Genomic DNA, 21,312 nt, shown 5'->3' on the forward strand with positions numbered 1-21,312 from the left:
AAAAAACTTCACCATAAATTTCCTGACATGCTCACAAGATATTTTGTGTTTAGGTTTATTTGATCTCATGTATAGATGTCGAAGCGTCTCAAAAGAGACCTGAGTGTGAATATTTGAAAATAATAGGATGGAGGTTCTTTTTTGCAAACGTTTTGATGGAAGGTGACACCAAGATGCTCTAATCATGATGCAAATATCGAGATAGAGACCAACAGGAGGAATTAAGATAGTGGATGAGGCTGAGGGGCAACATACCTGATCATATAATGGCAGCATACAATAACATGAAAAAAGACTTTGAGTTTCCCTCACTTTCAAGCAACCGGAAATAGATTTCGATTGGTCTAGCATAGCCATTGGTGATGATGGCGACCCTGCATCTACTGCAAAAATGTTGTGTGAGCCACCCTTCGTTCTCTTTATTGTTCTATTTTGATCCCAAAAATGAAGACAATCTGGCTATCATCTTCTCCAACCAGTTGTGTTAAGAAGAGGAGCACGTACCTCCCATCAGAAGCTTCCTTGTCTCGAAGGGAGTTCTTGGCTTGGATTGTTTGTTAGAACTAGGGGTGTAAACGAGTTGAGTCGAGCTTGAGCCACCCTTGGCTTGAGCTTAAGCATGATTAATTTTATCGAGCTCGAGCTCAAGCTTAAGTCTATGAGTTTGAGCCAACTCAAGCCAACTTGTTTAATATAAATGAGAGAAAATAATATTAATTTGAACTAGCTTTATAATAAGTTGACAAATATAATGAACAATTTTTTAAGACATCACCTAATATACAATAAAAAATATTATTTATTTAATATTTTTAATACCTTAAAGATAAAGTTTTGAAATTTAATATATATCTGAGTATATTTTATGTTAATATTTTTTAAACTAGCCGGCTCACATGCTTACAAATCGAGTCGGGGCTGGCTTGAGCTTGGCTTGTTAGCTCATCGGGCCACTTATCGATCTGGCTCACGAGTCGGCTTTACTCAGTTTCACCCCTAGCCAGAACTAGATTATTACAATTCTGGATAGGCTGACTGGCTGAAATTTGGCGCAGATTACTCGTGAGGAATACTTTGCTATAAGGAGCAATGTGTGTCAAGTTACCTGTTGCTCTCTTTGAGTACTTGTGTCTGCAAGCATATTACTTTAATTAAGCAGATTGTATAGCTATAACATTTTACTCGTGACTCAGCACTTTGTGGCTGTTTTCTTGGTGGCAGAATTTGTTAAAAGTGGTTTCCCCTTCTCTAATTCTAATGTGATTTTAAGCTGTTTCATGATTTAACATGACAGTTATTTTCCTTGCAGTTCATGATCTAGTTACTCTTTGGGTCCACTTTGGTAGAAGAAACTCGTCTGGTTAATATTTATTAATAGAGAACAAAATGTGCATTGGTTCTCACAAAAATATAGTGACTTGCAGTACTTTTGGCTTTGATTTGCATGTGCTTGCATATAAAATGTACCTTTTAATCCTACTTCCATTGTTTATTTTATTTCAAAGCTGCAGAACTCATGTGCTTCTGATTATAGTTTCAAAGCATCAAAGAACATTATTGTTGATTAAAGATCTTGATAAAAAAAATTATTTATTTATTTTTGCATCTTTGGAGCTTTCGATACATTTTTTTGTATAATATTTTTCACCTGGTTGGAGATTCTAGCGCATGGAGCCTTTTCTCTTGGATTGTAATTTTAATGGCTTTCACCCGTTTTCATATGCAGGTTTTGGACTTTGATTTTGAGAAGTTTTGCTCAGTCTCTCTTTCAAATTTAAATGTATATGCATGTTTAGTTTGTGGCAAATATTATCAAGGAAGGGGTCTGAATTCTCATGCATATACCCATAGTCTAGAAAATGGTCACCATGTCTATATCAATCTTCAAACAGAAAAGGTTTATTGCCTTCCTGATGGCTATGAAGTGAATGATCCATCACTGGATGATATACGACATGTATTAAATCCCAGGTATTACCATTTTCTTCCTTATTGTTCCTTTTTCTCAATTACTCTTGATGTCTCGGTGTTTATCTTTGGCTCTACGTTATTTTGCATTGCACTTTTTATGTCAAAATTTTCTGGAAGTGACAACTACACCGGTTAGATGAAATATGTTGTTCATTTTGTGGAAATTTTTGCTTCACTTGATTGTATATCTAAGTTTTTCATTATAGTCAAAGTTTTCCTCCTGGCTGATGTTTTATAGCTGAAGGTTTTTATTAATTAAACTGTATTCTATGAAAATGTCAGCTTTGCTTGTCAAAAAGTTTCTTTGCCACTGAACTCCATAATGAGCAGCAGTGTTTATAATTACGTTTTTTTATCGGGAATCAAGTAGACTCTACAACTTGGTTGTCTTGTAATATCGAATTAACTTTGAGGTGATGATGCAGAATGCCACGGATACGATGGGATTTTATGCCACCTACAATTTCTTCAAATACCTAGGGTTGTATACAAGAAATCAAGAAGCTCAATAAAGGTTTTTAAGGAATTCCATATGTAGAATATTTTCTTGCGTGCTTGATTAGGGTTTTTAAGGGACATGCAATAAGCTTTCTACTTGATGATAATAAATTGTTGGAAGGCCTTGTTTTTCAATATTCAACTAAACATTTATGTTTAGTTCTAATAAGCACAGGGTTTTGAATTAAAACCGTCCAACAATGTACTTTCTGGCATGCTTCATGACAATAACTCAAATTAATTCCTAGATTATGAAATTATTATTCCCAATATAGAAGGATCGCATGTTATTCATTAAATGCTCGGGATGTAGGAGTCGTAACCTTATAGATGCATGTTGATGATGTAATTTTAAGTGATCTTGTTTGATCTTGAAATTTTCATTTCATAACAGAAGCACGCCATTGATCTGTAAACCAGCTTATACAGTAATTGACCTGAATCCCAAATTTAGAGAAGGAAAAGAAAGACCCTAATGCGACAAAGATATGTCATTGTAGCTAGTAGGAAAAAATTATGCAGGATTTACATACCACAAAATAAAGTGCAATCCGTTTTATGATATGAGTGATGTTCACACACTTCTCATTTTTTCTGTAGTTTTATGATTTTAGTTAATTTCCTTTTTTGTTGTCTCTTTCTTAGAAGATTTAATGCAGATTAACCTGCTCAGTTTACCAGGGTCTAGTTTATGAGGGTCGTCATCATTTCTTGCGTCTGTTTGGTTCTTTGACTCTGCATATTTTAATGCTTATCTTCTGCTTGTTTCTCGGCAATTTGTCTCGACTAGGGTCCTTTATTTTATTTTGTTATATTTTTATGTTTTCATGATTGATTTTCTTCTCATTTTTATTTACAGATTTTTTAGGGAACAAGTTGAGCATCTGGATGAGAATGGGCAGTGGTCAAGGGCACTTGATGGCTCCAACTATCTTCCTGGAATGGTAATTTTTGTGGAGTCTCATGTGATTTGGCCTGCCGTTGGTGTTTTAAATAATTCATGGGCATACTAATGGCCTATTAAACAATGTATGATCCCATCAATACTTCCATTCATTTCATCAATTATCAAATATATATGATTGATTTTGTGAATCTTTCTTCTGTATTCATTCCTATTAAGCTTCATATCAGGTTAATTATACTTTACATGTCAATAGGTATAGTGTTTTGGCCAAGTTATTTTTGGCCTTTACTTTGTCTTTGTTCCTCCCACATTAATTCTGTCTGCTTTTGGTGGGTCATCCGCCCTACATTTCTATCGTCCATTATTCAGGTTCGAACCACCTTCAACATTATCTTTGAATTTTTGTACGACATTATCCAGCTACTCTGCCACATCCAGCTACTCTCAGCCTACTTAGTCTCTTTTGACTTTGGTTTTTTGCTCGTGCTCTTCTTCGAAGTTCATTTTTTGTAGTAGCTTCTCTGAATGCTTTACGTCATTGATTTGAACTGCATATTGGTTCTTTGTTGTTCACCGGGATTTCTGCTCTCTTTCTCTGTCTAGGTTGGCCTTAATAATATCAAGGAGACTGATTTTGTTAATGTCACAATCCAGTCTCTAATGCGAGTTACACCTTTAAGGAATTTCTTCCTCATTCCTGAGAATTATCGGAGCAGCAAGTCTCCACTTGTTCATCGTTTTGGTGAATTGACTAGGAAAATTTGGCATTCGAGGAACTTCAAAGGACAGGTAAATTTGTCAATATTTTATTTTTATCGGGACTCACGCTATGTATGCTGAAGAAATGTGAGTAGGATTCTTTCTTCACAGGTCAGCCCGCATGAGTTTCTTCAAGCAGTCATGAAGGCTAGTAATAAGCGTTTCCAGATTGGTGTTCAATCTGATCCTGTTGAATTCATGTCTTGGTTATTGAATACGTTGCACGCAAAGCTAAGGCATCCAAAGAACAAAAACAAAAGCATTATTCATGATTGTTTTCAGGTACCAATTATGTTAAACCTTCTGGTTTTATTTTTTTGAATTTAGATTTATTTCGGTAAGACTTGATTTTATTCTCATGTTAGGGAGAGTTGGAGGTTGTGAAAGAGATCCACAAGAGGCCCTTCATAGAGAAGAGAGAGAATGGGGATGAGGAGAGCAAGGAGGGTGCTCCAGATGGCAATAATTTTGTAAGGGAAACATCACGAGTACCTTTCTTGATGCTTGGCCTTGACTTGCCTCCACCTCCGCTTTTTAAGGATGCAATGGAGAAAAATATCATACCGCAAGTATGTATGTTTTGGTTTTTTTATTAATTTAATTAACTTTAAAAGATTGATAGTCGTAACTGATTTTTTAATGGATATTTTAATTGAGCTCATGCATTAGGGATTCTAGAAATAGGCAAATTCACCGACAAATTACTTTAGTGCACTTCTGTAGTTATTGTCATTTATAAATTGCGATCACGAAAAGAATAAGCAGTATGTCGTCTAGATTGCAGTTATTTTGGATGACTAAATTGCTGCTCAAGTTTCTTATTTTTACTGTCATTGTGCAAACAACTTCACCATCACATTGAAATATTCTAAGCAAATGGAGGCTGATTTTTATTTATGCAGCAAAAAGTTAGAATACTGAGAAAATGTTCAAAAAATAAAGAGATTGTGATTACTAGACTGTATATTAAGCGTATAATATTTATGATTTGTTTGGGACAACTATTGATTATTTATAATCTGTTGATAAGCAGCTTATTCTGATAATCTGACAATCTGCAGATTATCAGAATAAGCTGGCTTGTTGTTTGAGGCAGCTTATTCAGAACAACTTACTGGGAGCTGTAGTTGGATAAATGATCATTCTGCCCCTGGATTTGTTAAACTGTTTGCAATAGAGTTGTATGGGGAACATAATAGAAACAACAAAAGTCTCAAACTATTACAGTGCGGTTACAAAAATGTAAATGCATTGCTCACCATTTTGTGAGTATCAAAAGAAATACAATTACAATTAAAAGTAAAAAATTAAGGCGTTCAATTTAAAACTCTGACATTGTCTGTCCTCAGTGGCACTATCCCATTGGGTAACCATCGTATCTCGATGACTATTTGCATATGAGTATGTCGGAATGTCCGCCCAATGGAAGAAACTGCATCGTGCTGAAACACACCTCTGACAATCGTAGAATTGTCTCCCACTGCTATGAGGCTGGCGTGACGTGAGTAAGGGAGTCGGTAGTCCGCAGTAACACAACATAACTCAGGAGGTTCGTGAAATCCTAGAGCTCATGTTGCTAATGAGATAAAACAACCAAAAAAGAACATTTGTCAGATCATAAATTTAAATAAAGCTTTATATATGAGAATTGAAATAAAACAAAACATAAACAAAACAAAGAATATAAAACAAAATGCTAACACGTCATAATTATAGAGTTGAGCATTTCAATGAAAGATACGAAATTCTGAATAAAAACATAAAATACAAATCCATACTGCAATGAATTACATCCCAAATAAAAATGTAATAAATAAAGAAGCATGGCTGGATCAACATCCAGAAATAACATCTGCGATAGACTCCCTCAGAGCAATCATCTTGGCTACAGATTCACCATCCTGAGTTTCCAATTTAAGCGACTCGATCTCATCCTCAGGTAACGATTGACCAGCGAGAGATTCTGAAGATTCTGGAGAGACAATAAACTGATCGTCATCAGCAAAGTGAAGTCCGTATCTGAATGAGAGGAATGTTGTCGGATGAATTTGTGAAGTGTCATAGTGGCCACCACAATATGCACATGTTTGGGAAATAGATATGACGTCACGTGGGATGACCTATTTCTTCTTCCACACAACCAAAATGTTTTTTCGACTATCCCGCGTAAAAAAGGCCGTCTTTTGTTAAACATTTCTTTTCTGCCACGGATCGTGTCACTTGCTTGCTCAAAATCAGTAATATGATATCTGGTGTCCGGATAGGGCTTCAGGTAGTCTCTCTGCATCGAATATCCGACATCAACCAAATAATATTTCTCTGTTATGAAAGACAATATTAATGAAAAATATTTCATGTAATTTACAGCTTCAAGTGAGATGAACAAACCTGGAGGCGGGTGGGGGAAATACTGTGTTCTATTCCTAATAGCATAGGAAAAAAGACGACTGTCATGTGCACTTCCTTTCCATCTCGCAAGTACAATTGTAAAACACATGTTGAAGTCACACACTGCCATAACATTTTGGGTAGTTGTACCACTCCGACCTATGTACGCGATCTTTTTGTGGCTTGGTATTCGGGCATCTACGTGCGTACCGTCGATTGCTTCAATGTAGTTATGCTATTCATAGTTAGCAACTCAACTCATTACAAAGTTAAAGTAACAAATTAATAAAACTTTGAAATACTACATGTAATAGGGATCATTTGCAATTTGTTCAGGAATAGTTGCGAACGATGGATCCGCTGGCTTAATGTTTTGTGGTGCTAAACTCACAAATGCTTGTATACATTTGGAGAAGTGTCGACTAATTGTTTCTGAGGAATGTTGAAATCGCTTCATAGCTTCTCTAACTGATTCGTTCTGTGAGAGAATGTACAATGTTATAGCTAAGACCTCTCTCGTGGTCGTTCTAGAAGAAACTTGGAGGTCGTGGTTACGACATAACTCGTGAAAAAGATCCATAAATATGTGCGCAGTCATTCAAAAAATGTTGTTGAATTTTATCGGATGCTCTACAAGCATCTCACCCAACCATTTGTTCCCAACATATGAGGATGTCATTTGAGGTATCCATCCAGTGCTGGAGCGGTAGTACTCCAGAAATAAAATCGCTATAGCTGCAGCCCATATCATTCTTTTACGGTGTTCTTGTTGTGGATACATCCTGAAAGTTCAAATGCATTAGGATGAAATAATTGATGGAGAAGTGGTGACATGAAAATGAAATAGCAAAAACATCATTAACTACAAATCATCAGAGAAATATTTACATAAATTATTCATGAGAGTAAATAAAACTACTATGATAAAAATACATGAGAAAATCTAGTTACAGCTTAATATTAAACCGACTCTTTCTTTTAATAAAACACGTAAATATTCAATGCGCAGCTCGGGTCATAGCGTCATGAACATTTGCCTCCGAGTAGGGTCTTCAAGTTTTTTAACACATTTTGTCTGAAAGCGCATATCGATAGCTACTTTTGGAATAGCATCTAAAATGACAAGGCAGTCAAATATGCTGCTATCAGGGGGAGCTACAGGAGGTGGAGCTGCAAAAGTAACAATTAGTTGATCAAACGAGCTTTTCACGAAAGTGTCCTCTTTTTTCCTCCTGCTAAGCCTGGGCCTCTTGGACATTGAACAGGACTCCTCCATCTTCTTTTGGTTAATACTAGACCCTTCTTCATCAGGTGTAACCTGTTCAGGTGACAAGTCATCTGGTATGCCTCTGAATCCCATCTCACTTGGGTTGAATGAATGTTATCCAGTCGCGACAACCCCCTTAAACATGATGTCCAGTTTTTCTTCAAACTCCGGCTCAATTTTGTATCGCTTATATTTTTTGGTTGTTGGCATAACCTGCAACATTGAATGGAATCAGGTGGGTTTAGGCATTAACCAAAAAATACAGGAATTAACAAAATAAGATTATATTTATTACCTCCAATTATTCAGCCCACCATTCATTTGGAGCATCGATGGTTCGCTTAACGGGATCACAACCCAACCCTGCAGATCCACGTTTGAGCTCCTTCCAAAATTTTCACTCCTTCAACTGATCCTATTTATTTTTAAATTTTAGTCCGTCGTAATCCCTTCCTATTAATTCCTTGAACCTTCTAGCAATATTTTGTCGACATTTCTTATTGAAATACGTGGTTGGCCTATTTCCCAGTTGTATTTCTTTAATACATAAATCACAAAAAATATTTATTACATCTTTATCCCACATAGCAGACACTCTCCTTTCAGTCGCCTTAGACATGTTGGAACTATATGGAACAAAGGAAAATAAGTACCCGCTTCATGTTTTCTTGTTAGAAAAAAAAAATCTTATCAATGACAAACAATGTATGGTTTGAGCCCAACTTCATCCAGTTTACTTCCACAGCAATCATAAGTTAACATCCATAGCCATCACAAAGCATTTCGACAGATTTGCAATTTTCTCATCAACACAAAAAATATAAGTACACAAAAGAATTATGTGGTTCGGTCATAGACCTACATTCACAGAAAGGAATCGAATAAGTTTTATTAAGCAATTGTGTTAGGTTACATAGCTTTAAATCTTAATGAACAACTCTACAACATGCTCTCAACTAACCCCATATAAGCATTGTTCTCTGGTCTCTAAAAAAAGTTGCTCAACTAATGTTTGCCTCAAGTATGAAAAAAGCCTCAACATATGCCTCTTAAATGCCTGATATATGGATAAAGCCCCATATTTGCCATTTGAAACCTCATATAAAACCAGAAAGTTTCATATATGGCATTTGAATGCTTCATATAAAACCAAAAAGCCTCATATATGCCATTTAAAAGCCTCATATAAAACCAGAAAGTCTTATATATGGCATTTGAATGCTTCATATAAAACCAGAAAGCCCCATATATGTCATTTGAATGCCTAATATAAAAACATAGCCTCATATATGCATATGAACAATAAACGAAAAGCAGACACAACCAAGAAATTCGGATCCCTATATCGGAAAAACTAAGCAGGCATAAGCAAATCTCAATTGGAATGATTCCAGTAGGTAAAAAAAACTTCAAACCACAATGTCATTGAAAGCAATACAGCATTATCCGAGCTTCCAACCTTATTACCTTCTAACCTCAGCAATACAACATTAATCGAACTTCCAACCTTACAACAACCCCAACAAATGTATGCAAAAAAGAATTTAAGAGAGCAGAAATTCTGTTGTCAGATAAACCAGGGAAAACTACAGAACAGGAAAACAATCAAAAAAACAGTGAAGGAAACAACAATAATTAATCCACCAGAACTCCCACATGCTACCATATGAAACATAAATAATTCATATAGAATAGCAATGGTCGAAGGGAGCAGCACCAATAGAACTTCCCAAATGCTACCATATGAAACATAAATAATTCATATCAAATAGCAAAGGTCGAAGGGAGCAGCACCAACAGAACTTCCCAAATTATGCCAAATGAAACATAAATAGTTCATATCAAATAGCAATGGTCGAAGGGAGCAGCACCAACAGAATTTCCCAAATGTTGCCAAATGACAAAAAACATTCACCCCTTAAATATATTAAAGCTTTGTGACATCTAAGGTATATAAATTCCTAATATAAAACTCCACAGAACTCCAAATGCTGCCTAATATTAAAGCTTTGTGACATCCAAGCCAATATGAAACCTTAGGTGTTAAATGCCTAATATTTAAAGGAATTGTGTGGCATACATGTCAACAGAAATTCCCAAATTTAGGGCAGGACATTATTTCCATGAACTATTCATATCAAATAGCAATGTTATTGCTTAAATAAAGCCCTATAACATGAAATTTTAGAGGAAGGATCCCAGTAATACGAAGGATCAAAAATTTCTTTGCAGTTAAATACCAAGAAATCGCATAAAGAAAGCTCTGTAACATGAAGGATCAAAAATTTCTTTCTGGTAATAGCATTGCCCAACGCATCCCAGTTATAGCATTGCCCAACTCACCATAATTCCATCACCCCTATGCCATCACAGATAACCACACAAATAATATTTCTCTACAGGGAAGAGGAGCTCTGCAAAACCATAAGGCGTAACAGGGATATCTACGAAGAAATTTCACACAACTTTCGATCCACAACCTAACGACCTCTTCACCACCTAAGGCAAGACGGGAAATGGAAGAGGGGAGGGGTGCACGGGATCGAGGGCTGAGAACGGGGGAGTTTGATCGTTGAGCTAGGGTAACCAGCGGAAGACGGCCTCGAGGGGCTGAGGATTAATAAGCTCTGAGGAAACGCGGAACGCGGGGTAAAGGGAGCGGCAGATCGCCCTTTGTATTATATGTAAAACCTTACGCGCATCGCTTGATCGCCGACCCTATTGCACGAAACAAACGCTTCGTCAGCGTTTCGAAAACGCTCGACGTAGGGATAAGCTGATTCAAACGGACGTTTAATATTAAGGAATGCCATATTAATTATTATTACTTAATACTCTAAAAGATATAGTGATACCTTTTGACGATATGATGATTGAAAATAAGCTTAGGTGATGATTGTTAGAAATGATTATGTTAGATGAATTAAGAAATTGGTGTTGGTGGATTTAGAAGAAACAAGATATAATTAAAATTACACGAGTAAATGTCATCTAAAATATTTTATGAAAGCTATATTAACACATCATACTTCACTTAATAACAAATAATAAAATGTTAGGAGTAATGACATCACCCCAAATATTTGGTGTAAGGTTAATAACGATGATATCTAAATTTGGTAGGTACAAATATCTCGCGGATAACAGTGAGAATATACCTTCTAGTTTTAAGTTTGAGAGTTAAAAATGGAGAATTACCTTAGGGGTATTATGCGATAAAGAAGTATCATAAAGGCTTAACGGAAATTTTTTTGAATTCCAACTAAGTTTGTTATATCGTATGTTTCTGACTGTTGGGCAAAAGTAAAAGGTATGCGTCGTGAATATAATATTATTTTAATATGGATGTGCGTCAAAGATTTTAAACTAAAAGGATTGATCACAACATTTCTGTGTTAGAAGGATAATAGAAATAAAATCTATTGAAGTGTGATAGTGGAACTTAAACTGCAATAGTTTGAATATAAAAAGAGCGGAAAATACTTACATTAGATGGGTTGATTAAAATTAGTTTTGTAGGATTATATGTTTAAGGTAGGTTTAACGTCTATTCGGCGAAGTTCCTTCAAAAGTTGCTTGGCTGAACATGCGACGAAAGTTTTGTTCTAAATCGACAAAAAAATTTCGTTCCAGTGAATAATTTCGGGATAATGCCGGAAAAAGTTATTTTACCAAACAAAAAAAATGTGTGTCGACGTTCCTAGCGCAACCTAACGAAGGTTGACAACCTAGCCTAAGAATGAGAATTTATGGAGCTATCCCAAAATAGTTGGGATAATGCTATTGACTATGATTATGAGAAAAATTTGACATTAAATATACAAAAATAGTAAAATAGAACGGCTCATGCGGTTCATAAATGTTGTGAAATTAAACTTACCATTCTTGTATTTTTCAAAATAAGGCTTCGCTAAGATATTATTAATGGTAGCATATGGAAGCTTAACAGTTAGAGTGATCATTAAAACAGTGTCATTGTCGGGTTTCAATTTGCGGATGTAAAAAATGGAGGGTTGCTTTAGGTAGTCGGCAACTATCCTAAAATTTGTCGCACAATCATGATATGAATCCTTTAAATTTTTGTGTAAATGCTAGGGCGTCCCCTAGAAGCGATGAACTGTATGATCTGAATATAGTGAAAAATGTGTAAGGGCCTCTACACCAACGTCCAGGTGTAATGTCAAATAAACAAGAGTTCTCATATTATGGATGAATGCAAATAAAGAAGTTAGTCTATGAAACTAATATTAGGATAAAATTTTGAAATATACGTATTCTCATAGGTAAATTAATGAAATTAGTTGATATTATGGATCATAGAAAGATAAATATATTATGTATTCAAGAAATTAAATAGGTTGGAGAAAAGACTAAGGAGATTGATAGTTTAAATTTTAAACTTTGGTCAAGTAGGAGGTGTAGGCGTAATTATAGATAAGAGTTTGAAAGATAATGTTGTAAAAATTAATATAATTGGGGATAGAACTATAGTCTTTAAGATTGTTGTTAATATTAAATTTTCTATTGTTATAAGAACTTGTTCTCCTCAAATAGGTTTAGATATAAGTTCTAAAAAAAATTCTTTAATGCCCTAGAAGAATTATAACAAATGATATCTCTTGAAGAAAAAAATTTTATTGGAGGAGATTTAAATGGACATGTTGGTAGAGTGGTAGAAGATTTTAAAAAAATTCACGGTGGCTATGATTTTGGAGTAATTAATGAAGAAGACAGAATCATATTATATTTTGTTTTAGCATATGATTGTTATTACAAACATTTTATTTAGGAAAAGATATGATCATACTATTACTTATAAGAATGGATCTAATAAAACACAAATTGATTATTTTCTTATGAGAATAAGTGATCGTCGGGAATGTAAAGATTGTAAGGTCATTCTAAGTGAAAAATTTAAGTACTTAACATCGATTATTAGTTTTGAATTTTAAGATGAAGAGTTTTAAGATAAAAAATAGTAGAAATCATTGTTTTAAAATTAGATGTGGGCACCTAAAAACATCAATAAAATTATTTTTATGAGTAAACTTCAAATTTTCAATAGTTGGATGTTCATAAAAAAACAAATTTTATGTGGGATAAAGTAATAAACACTATTAAATAAGTGACAAAAGATGTACTACGAGAATCAAAATGAATAATTTCTACAAATAAAAATAATTGGTGATTGAATTATAATGTGCAAGAAAAAATAAAATATAAAAGGTTGTGTTATAAAATTTGGTTCAAATATAAAAGCTTAGATAATTGAGAAAAATATAAGGTGGCTTGTAGGGAGTTCAAGAGAACAATTTGTGATGCTAAAAGTTTTGTTTTTAGTGATCTTTATATATATATTAGATACTAATGAGGGTAAAAAATTTATGTATAAACTAGCCAAACAAAGAGAAAAGAAAAGTAAAGTTCTAACTCAAGTAAAGTGTATTAAAGATGAAAATAAAAAAATGTTCTTCTTAGAATAAGATATTCAACATTGGTGGGTGGACTATTTTGATTAATTTTTTAATGAAATTTCTAAAAATACAATCGACCTTAGTGATTTCAATATCGTTAATAATAATAAAATATTTTATTTTTATCGCCGCGTTAGTAAAAAAGAAGTTGAGAAGACTTTAAAAAGATCAAAGGTTGGAAAATCAGTAGAACTAATGATATCCCCCATAAGTGTAGAAATATTTATGAGATTTGGAAGTCTCTTGGCTTACAAAACTCTTTAATATTATTTAAAAAATTGAAAAGTTGTATTAAGAGTGGAGGAAGAGTATTTTAGTCCTCATTTTTAAGAATAAATGGGATGCACAAGCGTGTGCTAATTATAGAAGAAGTAAGTTGATGTGTCATACTTTAAAATTATGGGAGAGGATAATTAAACATAGGTTAAGACGTGATACAATGTTTTTCGTTGATGATATCATTCTTGTGGATAAGACTAGAGAAAGAGTTCTGGAAAAACTTGAATTATGGAGGTTTACATTGGAGTTTAAAGGCCTTCGTTTGAGTACAACTAAAACTGAATACATGGGATGTAATTTTAGTAGTAGTTGCTCTAGTGGTAGAGTTGTAACTATGGGTGATCAAATCATTAAAAGATGTTAACATTTTAGATATCTCGGGTCTATTGTTCAGATTGATGATGATATTGATGAGGATTTTTAGTAGGATTCAAGCTGGTCGGTTGAAGTGGAGGAATGCTTCGAGCCGATTGTCTGATAGAAAAGTACCGCTTAAATTGAAAGAAAAATTTTATATGATATTGGTGAGACCTGCAATGCTCTATTGTGCACAATGTTAGCCTTTAGAAGAGAAACTTAAAACAAAGTTAAGTGTTGCAGAGACGAGCATGCTTAGGTGGATGAGTGGCTTGACACTTAGAGAGAAAATACGAAATTAATATATCAGTGATAGGGTTGGTGTAGCTTGATTGGCGGACAATATTAGAGAGAGTCGTCTTAGATGGATTGGTCACATTAAACGTTTACCATCTGATGATCCGGTTAGGAGAGTACATGTTTTAGTTTCGACTTATGCTAAGAAAGGCGGAGGTAAACCTAAAAAGACTTGGGCATATTGTATAAAAAATGATCTTAATCTATTAGAATTAAATGGAAAAATGACACTTCGTAGGACACAATGGAGAAAAAGGATTCATGTAGCCGACCTCACTTAGTGAGATAAAGGCTTTTTTTTGTTGTTTGTTGTATTGAAGTATTGCTTGTAAAGAAAATTTAGTTTTTGCCTTTAAAAAATGTGTGACACTACAACATGAAGAGATAACATAACTCATGAGGTCTGCTACTTATAATGTCATGCACATGATCATTTTTGAGTTTCTAAGGTTTTAAACATTAGAGATATGAAGCACGAATATGGATATGAGGATACAGACAAGACATGACATGGTGATATCAGAGTTAACCAACAATAACGAGAAAAATGAATATTATTATTGAAATCGAGCAGGAAATTACAATCAAACACAACAGGAAATTTAAAATTGCAATAAACGACAATACAAACTCAACTAGGGTTGGATTTAGGGGTGGCTTTGATGGTCGGCGAGGGCTCAGAAGGTGACGGGATAGTGGACGAGGGGGTTCACAAACATAAAACACCAGGTACTTGTTTTCCTGAGCGGCAGCAAGTCGGTAGGTAGGCTAGCTAGCGAAGAACGAACGGGCTGAGGCGATTCTGAGCTATGGCAGCCAGACTGGAGGGCTGGGCAGCGAGAAACAACAAGGAGATGAGAGTTCTGGGTGGCAGTCTAGGGACAACAGCAAGTAGGGGTGGTTGGAATAGGTCGGGATCAGCAAGAAGGACTAGGGATATCTGTTGGGAAGGCTAGAGTAGGTTGGGACAACAACTCCTTGTTGTTTTGGATTGCGACAACGCGCAGAGAAGATGATGACGGTGGCAGGAAGGCAGAAACTGCAGGAAGAAACAACTTAGTTTGTTGTTATAGGCGGCTACAACAAGGAGGGGTGTGGAAGAGTTGGGGAAGGATAAATCACCATTGCAAGAGCAAGATACAACCGGAGCACTACTGATACAACTCTATAAAGGAAAACTCGAGATGCCAACAACAATCCCGAACAAACATACACAAAAAACCAACTCTCCAAAACCTAATGTAAGACATATATAGAAAGGAAGAAATGGAAAGAATGAAATTTACCAAAGAAATAAAGGAAAATAAAATAGGGATCACTTCCGGTCTTTCTCCCGAGATACTGAATCCCGCAAGTAATTGTTTTGTTACTATAGCATGATAGCGAATCTTGTGCAGTAGCTCCCACATCACATAGATAAGGTGATACAACATAATTGTAAAACGTAAGATGTGATATGTCATGGACACATTTTTTTATTTAGTAATTTATTAATATAAAATACGTAATGATCTACTATGCTTTACTGAAGACATAACCGGATGATGTAAAATATCATTAAAAAAATTTAACACTAAAAGAATCAAACACGATTGACAATAAAGGAAATTTTATTGCACAAACATTCATTTAGTCATATTAAGTTGCCAAATTAGAATACTAATAAAGTTTGGGGAGATTCTTAACTTTAAGAAATTGGAGTTCAAACATTCATTAGTCATTTTAAGAATCATGAAGCTTTTTAACCAATTAGAGGTCAAACTCGCTAAAATTAGTCATTTTAAGTTGTTATAAAGCATTCATTAGTCGTACTCATATAACTTGTATAGATTTATTCAACTTCAAAGTCTCTAAACTTTAAATTAGAGGTCAAATATAAGCCCAAGCTCATTTTATGAAAATTTCAAAAAGAAATTTAAATTTTTTTTATTTAAAAAATACTTAAAATCTTAAGAAATTAGAAACTTTTGATCATTAAAGTTTAAAAGTGCTCTAAATTTTATAATTTTAAGAATTTATTATTTTTTATGTGTTTTTTAAAATTATTAATATTTTTTTATAACTTAATAGAAATATAAAATCTATATTCATAATCGTAAATCTATATTCATAATCGTAAAAAACTTAAATAACTTATTTGTATAAGTCCTTGTACGTCATCAAGTCTCCCTGCTCTTTTGACTTCTTAGATGCGCGCTATTGTAAATCAACTTCATCCCAAATAATTCTTTAAAGGGTGTCAAACCAATTTTTCCTTTGTTGTGCTCATTGCCTTGGCTTGTGGCTTCATTATCTTCCTCCCTCTACTTCCTCACATATATTCTTCATTGTGTATCTTCAAGTGTCTCCTAGTTTCATGTATCTCATAATGAGTTTTCCTTGCATATCTTTGATCATCTCAGTCGTGTTACTAATCGACCAGGCATCACAATTTTCTCTTTTTCTCACATTGAATTTTATTTCTCGGTTTGTTGTCTTTTTTCCTCTACCCATGTCCTTTCTTCGTGTTCTTTCATGTTGGCACCATGTTGGAGCCCTAATTTACCTCTAACTTAGTTACTCGCATTTCGTACACGTGTCACAGTGTGTTAGAGCGTGTCTATGTACAACATGTGTCCAACATAGGCGCAGACACACTTTGGAAGTGTCCTTGCTTCGTAGCATTAAAGAAAATTTGATTCTCTCTTTACTCGTTAGTTGCTCAGCTGGCATGATGGTTCGTCTCACATCATTTGTGTGTGAAGTGGGTTTACTTTACAAATAAATGAATGCCCACATAATTTTTAACTCTCTTTAATCCTAAATTTGTCATTACCTGCCTCAACCACCCTCTTAAGTTTTGAATCTATTTTAATTAAGCAACTTTCTGCAAAAATTTATAGCCCTACTTTTAAAGGAGAAGCACCAATAATAAGTACGTGAATTATAAAAATTTAAGTTATTAGATAATATGTTGTACTTAATTGTTTATTTCATTTAATTACCAAAAATTTAAGTCTCTACTTATAAAATAAATCAAATAATGATCTAACGAGTGTGTATGTGAATAAACTAGTGGCGAGCGATAATTTGTAAGGACAATATTGATGATCTACTGAACTTCACAAGCTATTAGTTACTAAATATAATCCAAAGCCACACAGAAACTGGTTTCCACAAGTTATTCAAGTTAATAGTGTTCCAAGAGTAAGTTGTGCAAGTATAAACACACTTTGAGAAATTTCTGGGCAACTACAACATGTGATCATTTTTACTTTAGGGCACTTACATAGCACCCAATTCCTATGTATTTATATATTTAACATCTAAATTTTGTTTTTTACGTTTATACCACCCAAATCTTTCGTCACACTTCAAAAATACTACCATTTTAATTTTTAAAAAGTGAAATACATCTTTTCATGCATAGGTAAGGGCTATGTTAGACATGTAAATGCATATAAATTTAGTGTTATGTTGATTAATCTTCCTTTTTCTTCTGTATTCATTATCCTTGAATCTCCACTGTGGTCTTCATGAATTGTATGGTGTCGAGGTCTTTCTCAAGTGATCAATCTCGAAGCTAGTGTAGTCTTCATGTTTTCTAGAAAATAATTTATTTGAAATTAATATACATAGCAGATCACTAGATTACATCACATAATTAATTTCTCTTTTATTTTATTACCGTATTTTCCAATTTAGAAAAAATGGAATTTCGTACTCCTTGGAGGTATTTTGGAACAATGGGAACTCTCCCCAACATCTATGACTGTGGGCTTCCAGTTCTCTCTTACACCGTATATGAGTAGAGCTACTAAATTTTCATTATTCCGCAGCTGAATCCATTTTCATAGGGAAATTTACATACACACCACCCAATTCTCATGTATTTACATATCTGGCATATATACCACTTTGGTGTCATAAACCTATGCATGAAATGGTATGTTTCACTTTTAAATAATAATTAATAGTGGCATTTTTGGTATAATGCTAAAATTTTGCATGTAAATATGAAGTTTCCGTGTTAGATGTGTAAACATACAAGAATTATGAAATATGTAAGTATGTAACATTACTGCTATGTGTGTACTTGTAATTGTGTTCTAAATTCAATATTGTGTTCCAAATTCAATTCTCAAGTCCTGCAACCTTTTTTTATTTCTGGTTTGGGTTGCAATTTTTAATTTCCTTTCTCCTAATATTTTTTTCCTTGCCAGGTTCCCCTTTTCAACATATTGAAGAAATTTGATGGCGAGACTGTTACTGAGGTCGTTCGACCATGCATAGCGAGGATGAGATATCGAGTGAAGAAACTGCCAAAATATGTAATTCTTCACATGCGTAGATTTACCAAAAATAACTTTTTTGTCGAAAAGAACCCCACTTTAGGTATGTTGCTTTACTTCCATTCTGTTTTGAAAAATTCTCCTCCTTAGCGATCAATTTTTTTTGTTATTTCCATTCTCCAAACAGTGAATTTTCCTGTGAAAAACCTTGAGTTGAAGGATTACATCCCACTGCCAACCCCAAAGGAGAATCAAAAACTAAAATCAAAATATGATCTCATTGCAAATATAGTACATGATGGGAAGCCAGATGAAGGTTATTATAGGGTTTTTGTGCAGTGCAAATCAGAAGAATTATGGTATGGACTACAAATAAGTTGAATCTCTACCAATCTCCATCTAGGGTTGTAAATGAGTTGAGTTGAGCCGAGTTGGAGCCACTCTAGGCTTCAGCTTCAGGTCGATTAATTAATCGAGCTCGAGCTGGCTTTTTTAAAATGAAAGAGAGAAAATAATATTAATTTTAAGTTGGTGTTATTATAAAATGTCAAATAGAATGGACAATTATGAGATAAATGAAATTACTCTATCAAGCAAGCAGGCTCACGAGCTATGAGCTAGCTTGAGCTTGACTTGCTAGCTCATTGAGCTCTGCTCATGAGCCGCTTATCATGCCAAGCCCTAGCTAGCTCACAAGTCGGTTTAGCTCAATCACGCCCTTATCATCTCCATCTTACTTCAGCCTTTTAATGGAAGTCTGAGTGTCTCTAATGATGATTTTCAGGTATGAAATGCAAGACCTTCATGTGACAGAAACTCTTCCTCAGATGGTTGCTCTCTCAGAGACCTACATGCAGATTTATGAGCAGCATTAATGACCTAATAAAAATCTTTTTTTTTCCTTTTTTTTTAATTAGATTTCTGGTGGATTATTTTTCTTTGAAGGCATGAAGGTTTTATTGAATCAGATATTTATCGGATGGATTAATGAAGAGGATTAAATCTCAATCTGCTAATTACGAAAGGTTTGATGAATTTCTTGAATGTTATACATAAATGCCACTCAATTCTTATGTATTTACATGTCCAAAACCTGAACTGAAATTCATATGTATGAAAAAGCATATTTCACTTTTTGAAGGTTAAAATAGTGATGGTATAGGTGTGATAAAAAGAATTGGGTGGTATAAATGTAAAATGTAAAGATTGGTGCTAGATGTGTAAATACATAGGAATTGAGTCTTATGTTGACAGTGAACAGATGCATTTTAAAAGATATTATGCCATAAAAATAAAAAATCTATTTTGCGCAATTGAAGATATCGATAAATAAAATAATAAGTTGCGTTCAATTATTTTAACTAATAAATACCGAGTCTTTCCTATTTTTTGGCTCCTTTGCACCTTAGCTACCAAATGGAGAGGTCTATTTGTTAACAGCAATATCATTATACTGGAGGTGACATAATGGAGAAATTACTAAGCCTGGAAGATTGATGTGCAGACGATTGTATGGATCACATTATGTTGCCGAACGTATGGTATGGTGTGATTTATGTTATTATCAGAACGCCCGATTCATCGTACGTTAAAGTTATGTTGAATTTTGAGTAGATGAAGGACTCAAAATTTGAAGAAATGTACATCCAAAATTTTGGGCTCTATGTACAGCAGTAACAATTTGGTTCAATGTACTGTCAAATCAATGGGGGTATTTACATACATTCTCCACAATTCCTATGTATTTGCATATCTAATGCCAAAACTTTCATATTTACGAATATATCATTCAAATTTTTAATATCACATAAAAAATATCACTAGCACTTACTTTTTAAAAGTGAAATGTTCATTTTTTTCATACGAAAGTATTATACTTGTAAATAAGAAGTTTAGGTCTTAGATATGTAAATACGTAAGAATTGGTAGGTGTGTATGTAAATTTCTCTTTGTTTTTAACCTTAGTCCTGTACATGTAAATATGAAGGCTTAAGCCTGACCTTGGCTAATTAATTAGGCTCGAGCTCCAATTTAATTCTATGAGTTTGATTCGACTCAGAGGGCCTCAATATTATAAAATAAAAAAAATAAGTTTCATGAAAACAATTATACTAATTCAAGAACACAAGTAGTGAGCAATTAGACCAGAAATTATAAAGAATAATTTTATAAAAGTAATTAAAAAATAATCTTTATATTTTTAAAATTCTTTTGTGCACAAATGAATTTTTGAATAATAATATTGTTTAAGCTTTTGTTTGGAATCAATTTTATTTTATTTTAAAAAACACTCAAAACAATAATATCTTAACCAAACATGTTTTATTTTAGTTCAAAACAAACAAAATAATAAAAAATAAAAATAAAAAGAAAAAAACAAAATATTTTTCAAACAGGCCGGCTCACGAGCTAACGGGTCAATCTAAATTACCCGACGAGCTTGATAGATGAGCCATTCATCAAGCTGAGCTCGAGCCAGCTGTCGAGTTGACTTAACTAGGTTATACCCCTAACCCTTTCTACCATGAGATGATTTAAAAATAATATTCCCTTGTTTCATTACCATCCAAAACAGGCTTCTAAGGATAAAGTCAGCTATTCTTATAAGCCAGCCAGGGGGCTTTATAAAGATGAAAAAAGAGAAGAGGGATTGAGTCTGGTCAACACAGTTGACAATTTGCATAATTCTTCACATTTGATCTATGTTTGACTTTGAATCTCCGAAATATTAATATTTTATACAGAACTTAGCTGTTGTATGAATTATGATGAGACATATAGTTCTACTAATTCAATGGCCGCTTTAATGACCTGTTAAATTTTTGTTGTTTATATATATATATA

General features: G+C 33.9%; 1 protein-coding gene across 1 annotated transcript in view; it reads left to right on the plus strand.

The window, feature by feature from the left end:
• LOC110032728 (U4/U6.U5 tri-snRNP-associated protein 2-like) overlaps positions 1 to 19,546 on the plus strand; it is a 30,125-nt gene extending 10,579 nt beyond the window's left edge. The window contains exons 2-9 of the mRNA XM_020736456.1: positions 1,727 to 1,971; positions 3,329 to 3,413; positions 3,980 to 4,165; positions 4,247 to 4,417; positions 4,501 to 4,704; positions 18,400 to 18,571; positions 18,656 to 18,827; positions 19,253 to 19,546. Coding sequence (XP_020592115.1) covers positions 1,727 to 1,971; positions 3,329 to 3,413; positions 3,980 to 4,165; positions 4,247 to 4,417; positions 4,501 to 4,704; positions 18,400 to 18,571; positions 18,656 to 18,827; positions 19,253 to 19,343 — 1,326 coding nt within the window. The 3' untranslated portion in view covers positions 19,344 to 19,546. The remainder of the gene's footprint in view (positions 1 to 1,726; positions 1,972 to 3,328; positions 3,414 to 3,979; positions 4,166 to 4,246; positions 4,418 to 4,500; positions 4,705 to 18,399; positions 18,572 to 18,655; positions 18,828 to 19,252) is intronic.
• Positions 19,547 to 21,312: the final 1,766 nt, after the last annotated feature.

This window comes from Phalaenopsis equestris, unplaced genomic scaffold (assembly GCF_001263595.1).
Source record: "Phalaenopsis equestris unplaced genomic scaffold, ASM126359v1 Scaffold001013, whole genome shotgun sequence".
NCBI classification, from domain to species: domain Eukaryota; kingdom Viridiplantae; phylum Streptophyta; class Magnoliopsida; order Asparagales; family Orchidaceae; genus Phalaenopsis; species Phalaenopsis equestris.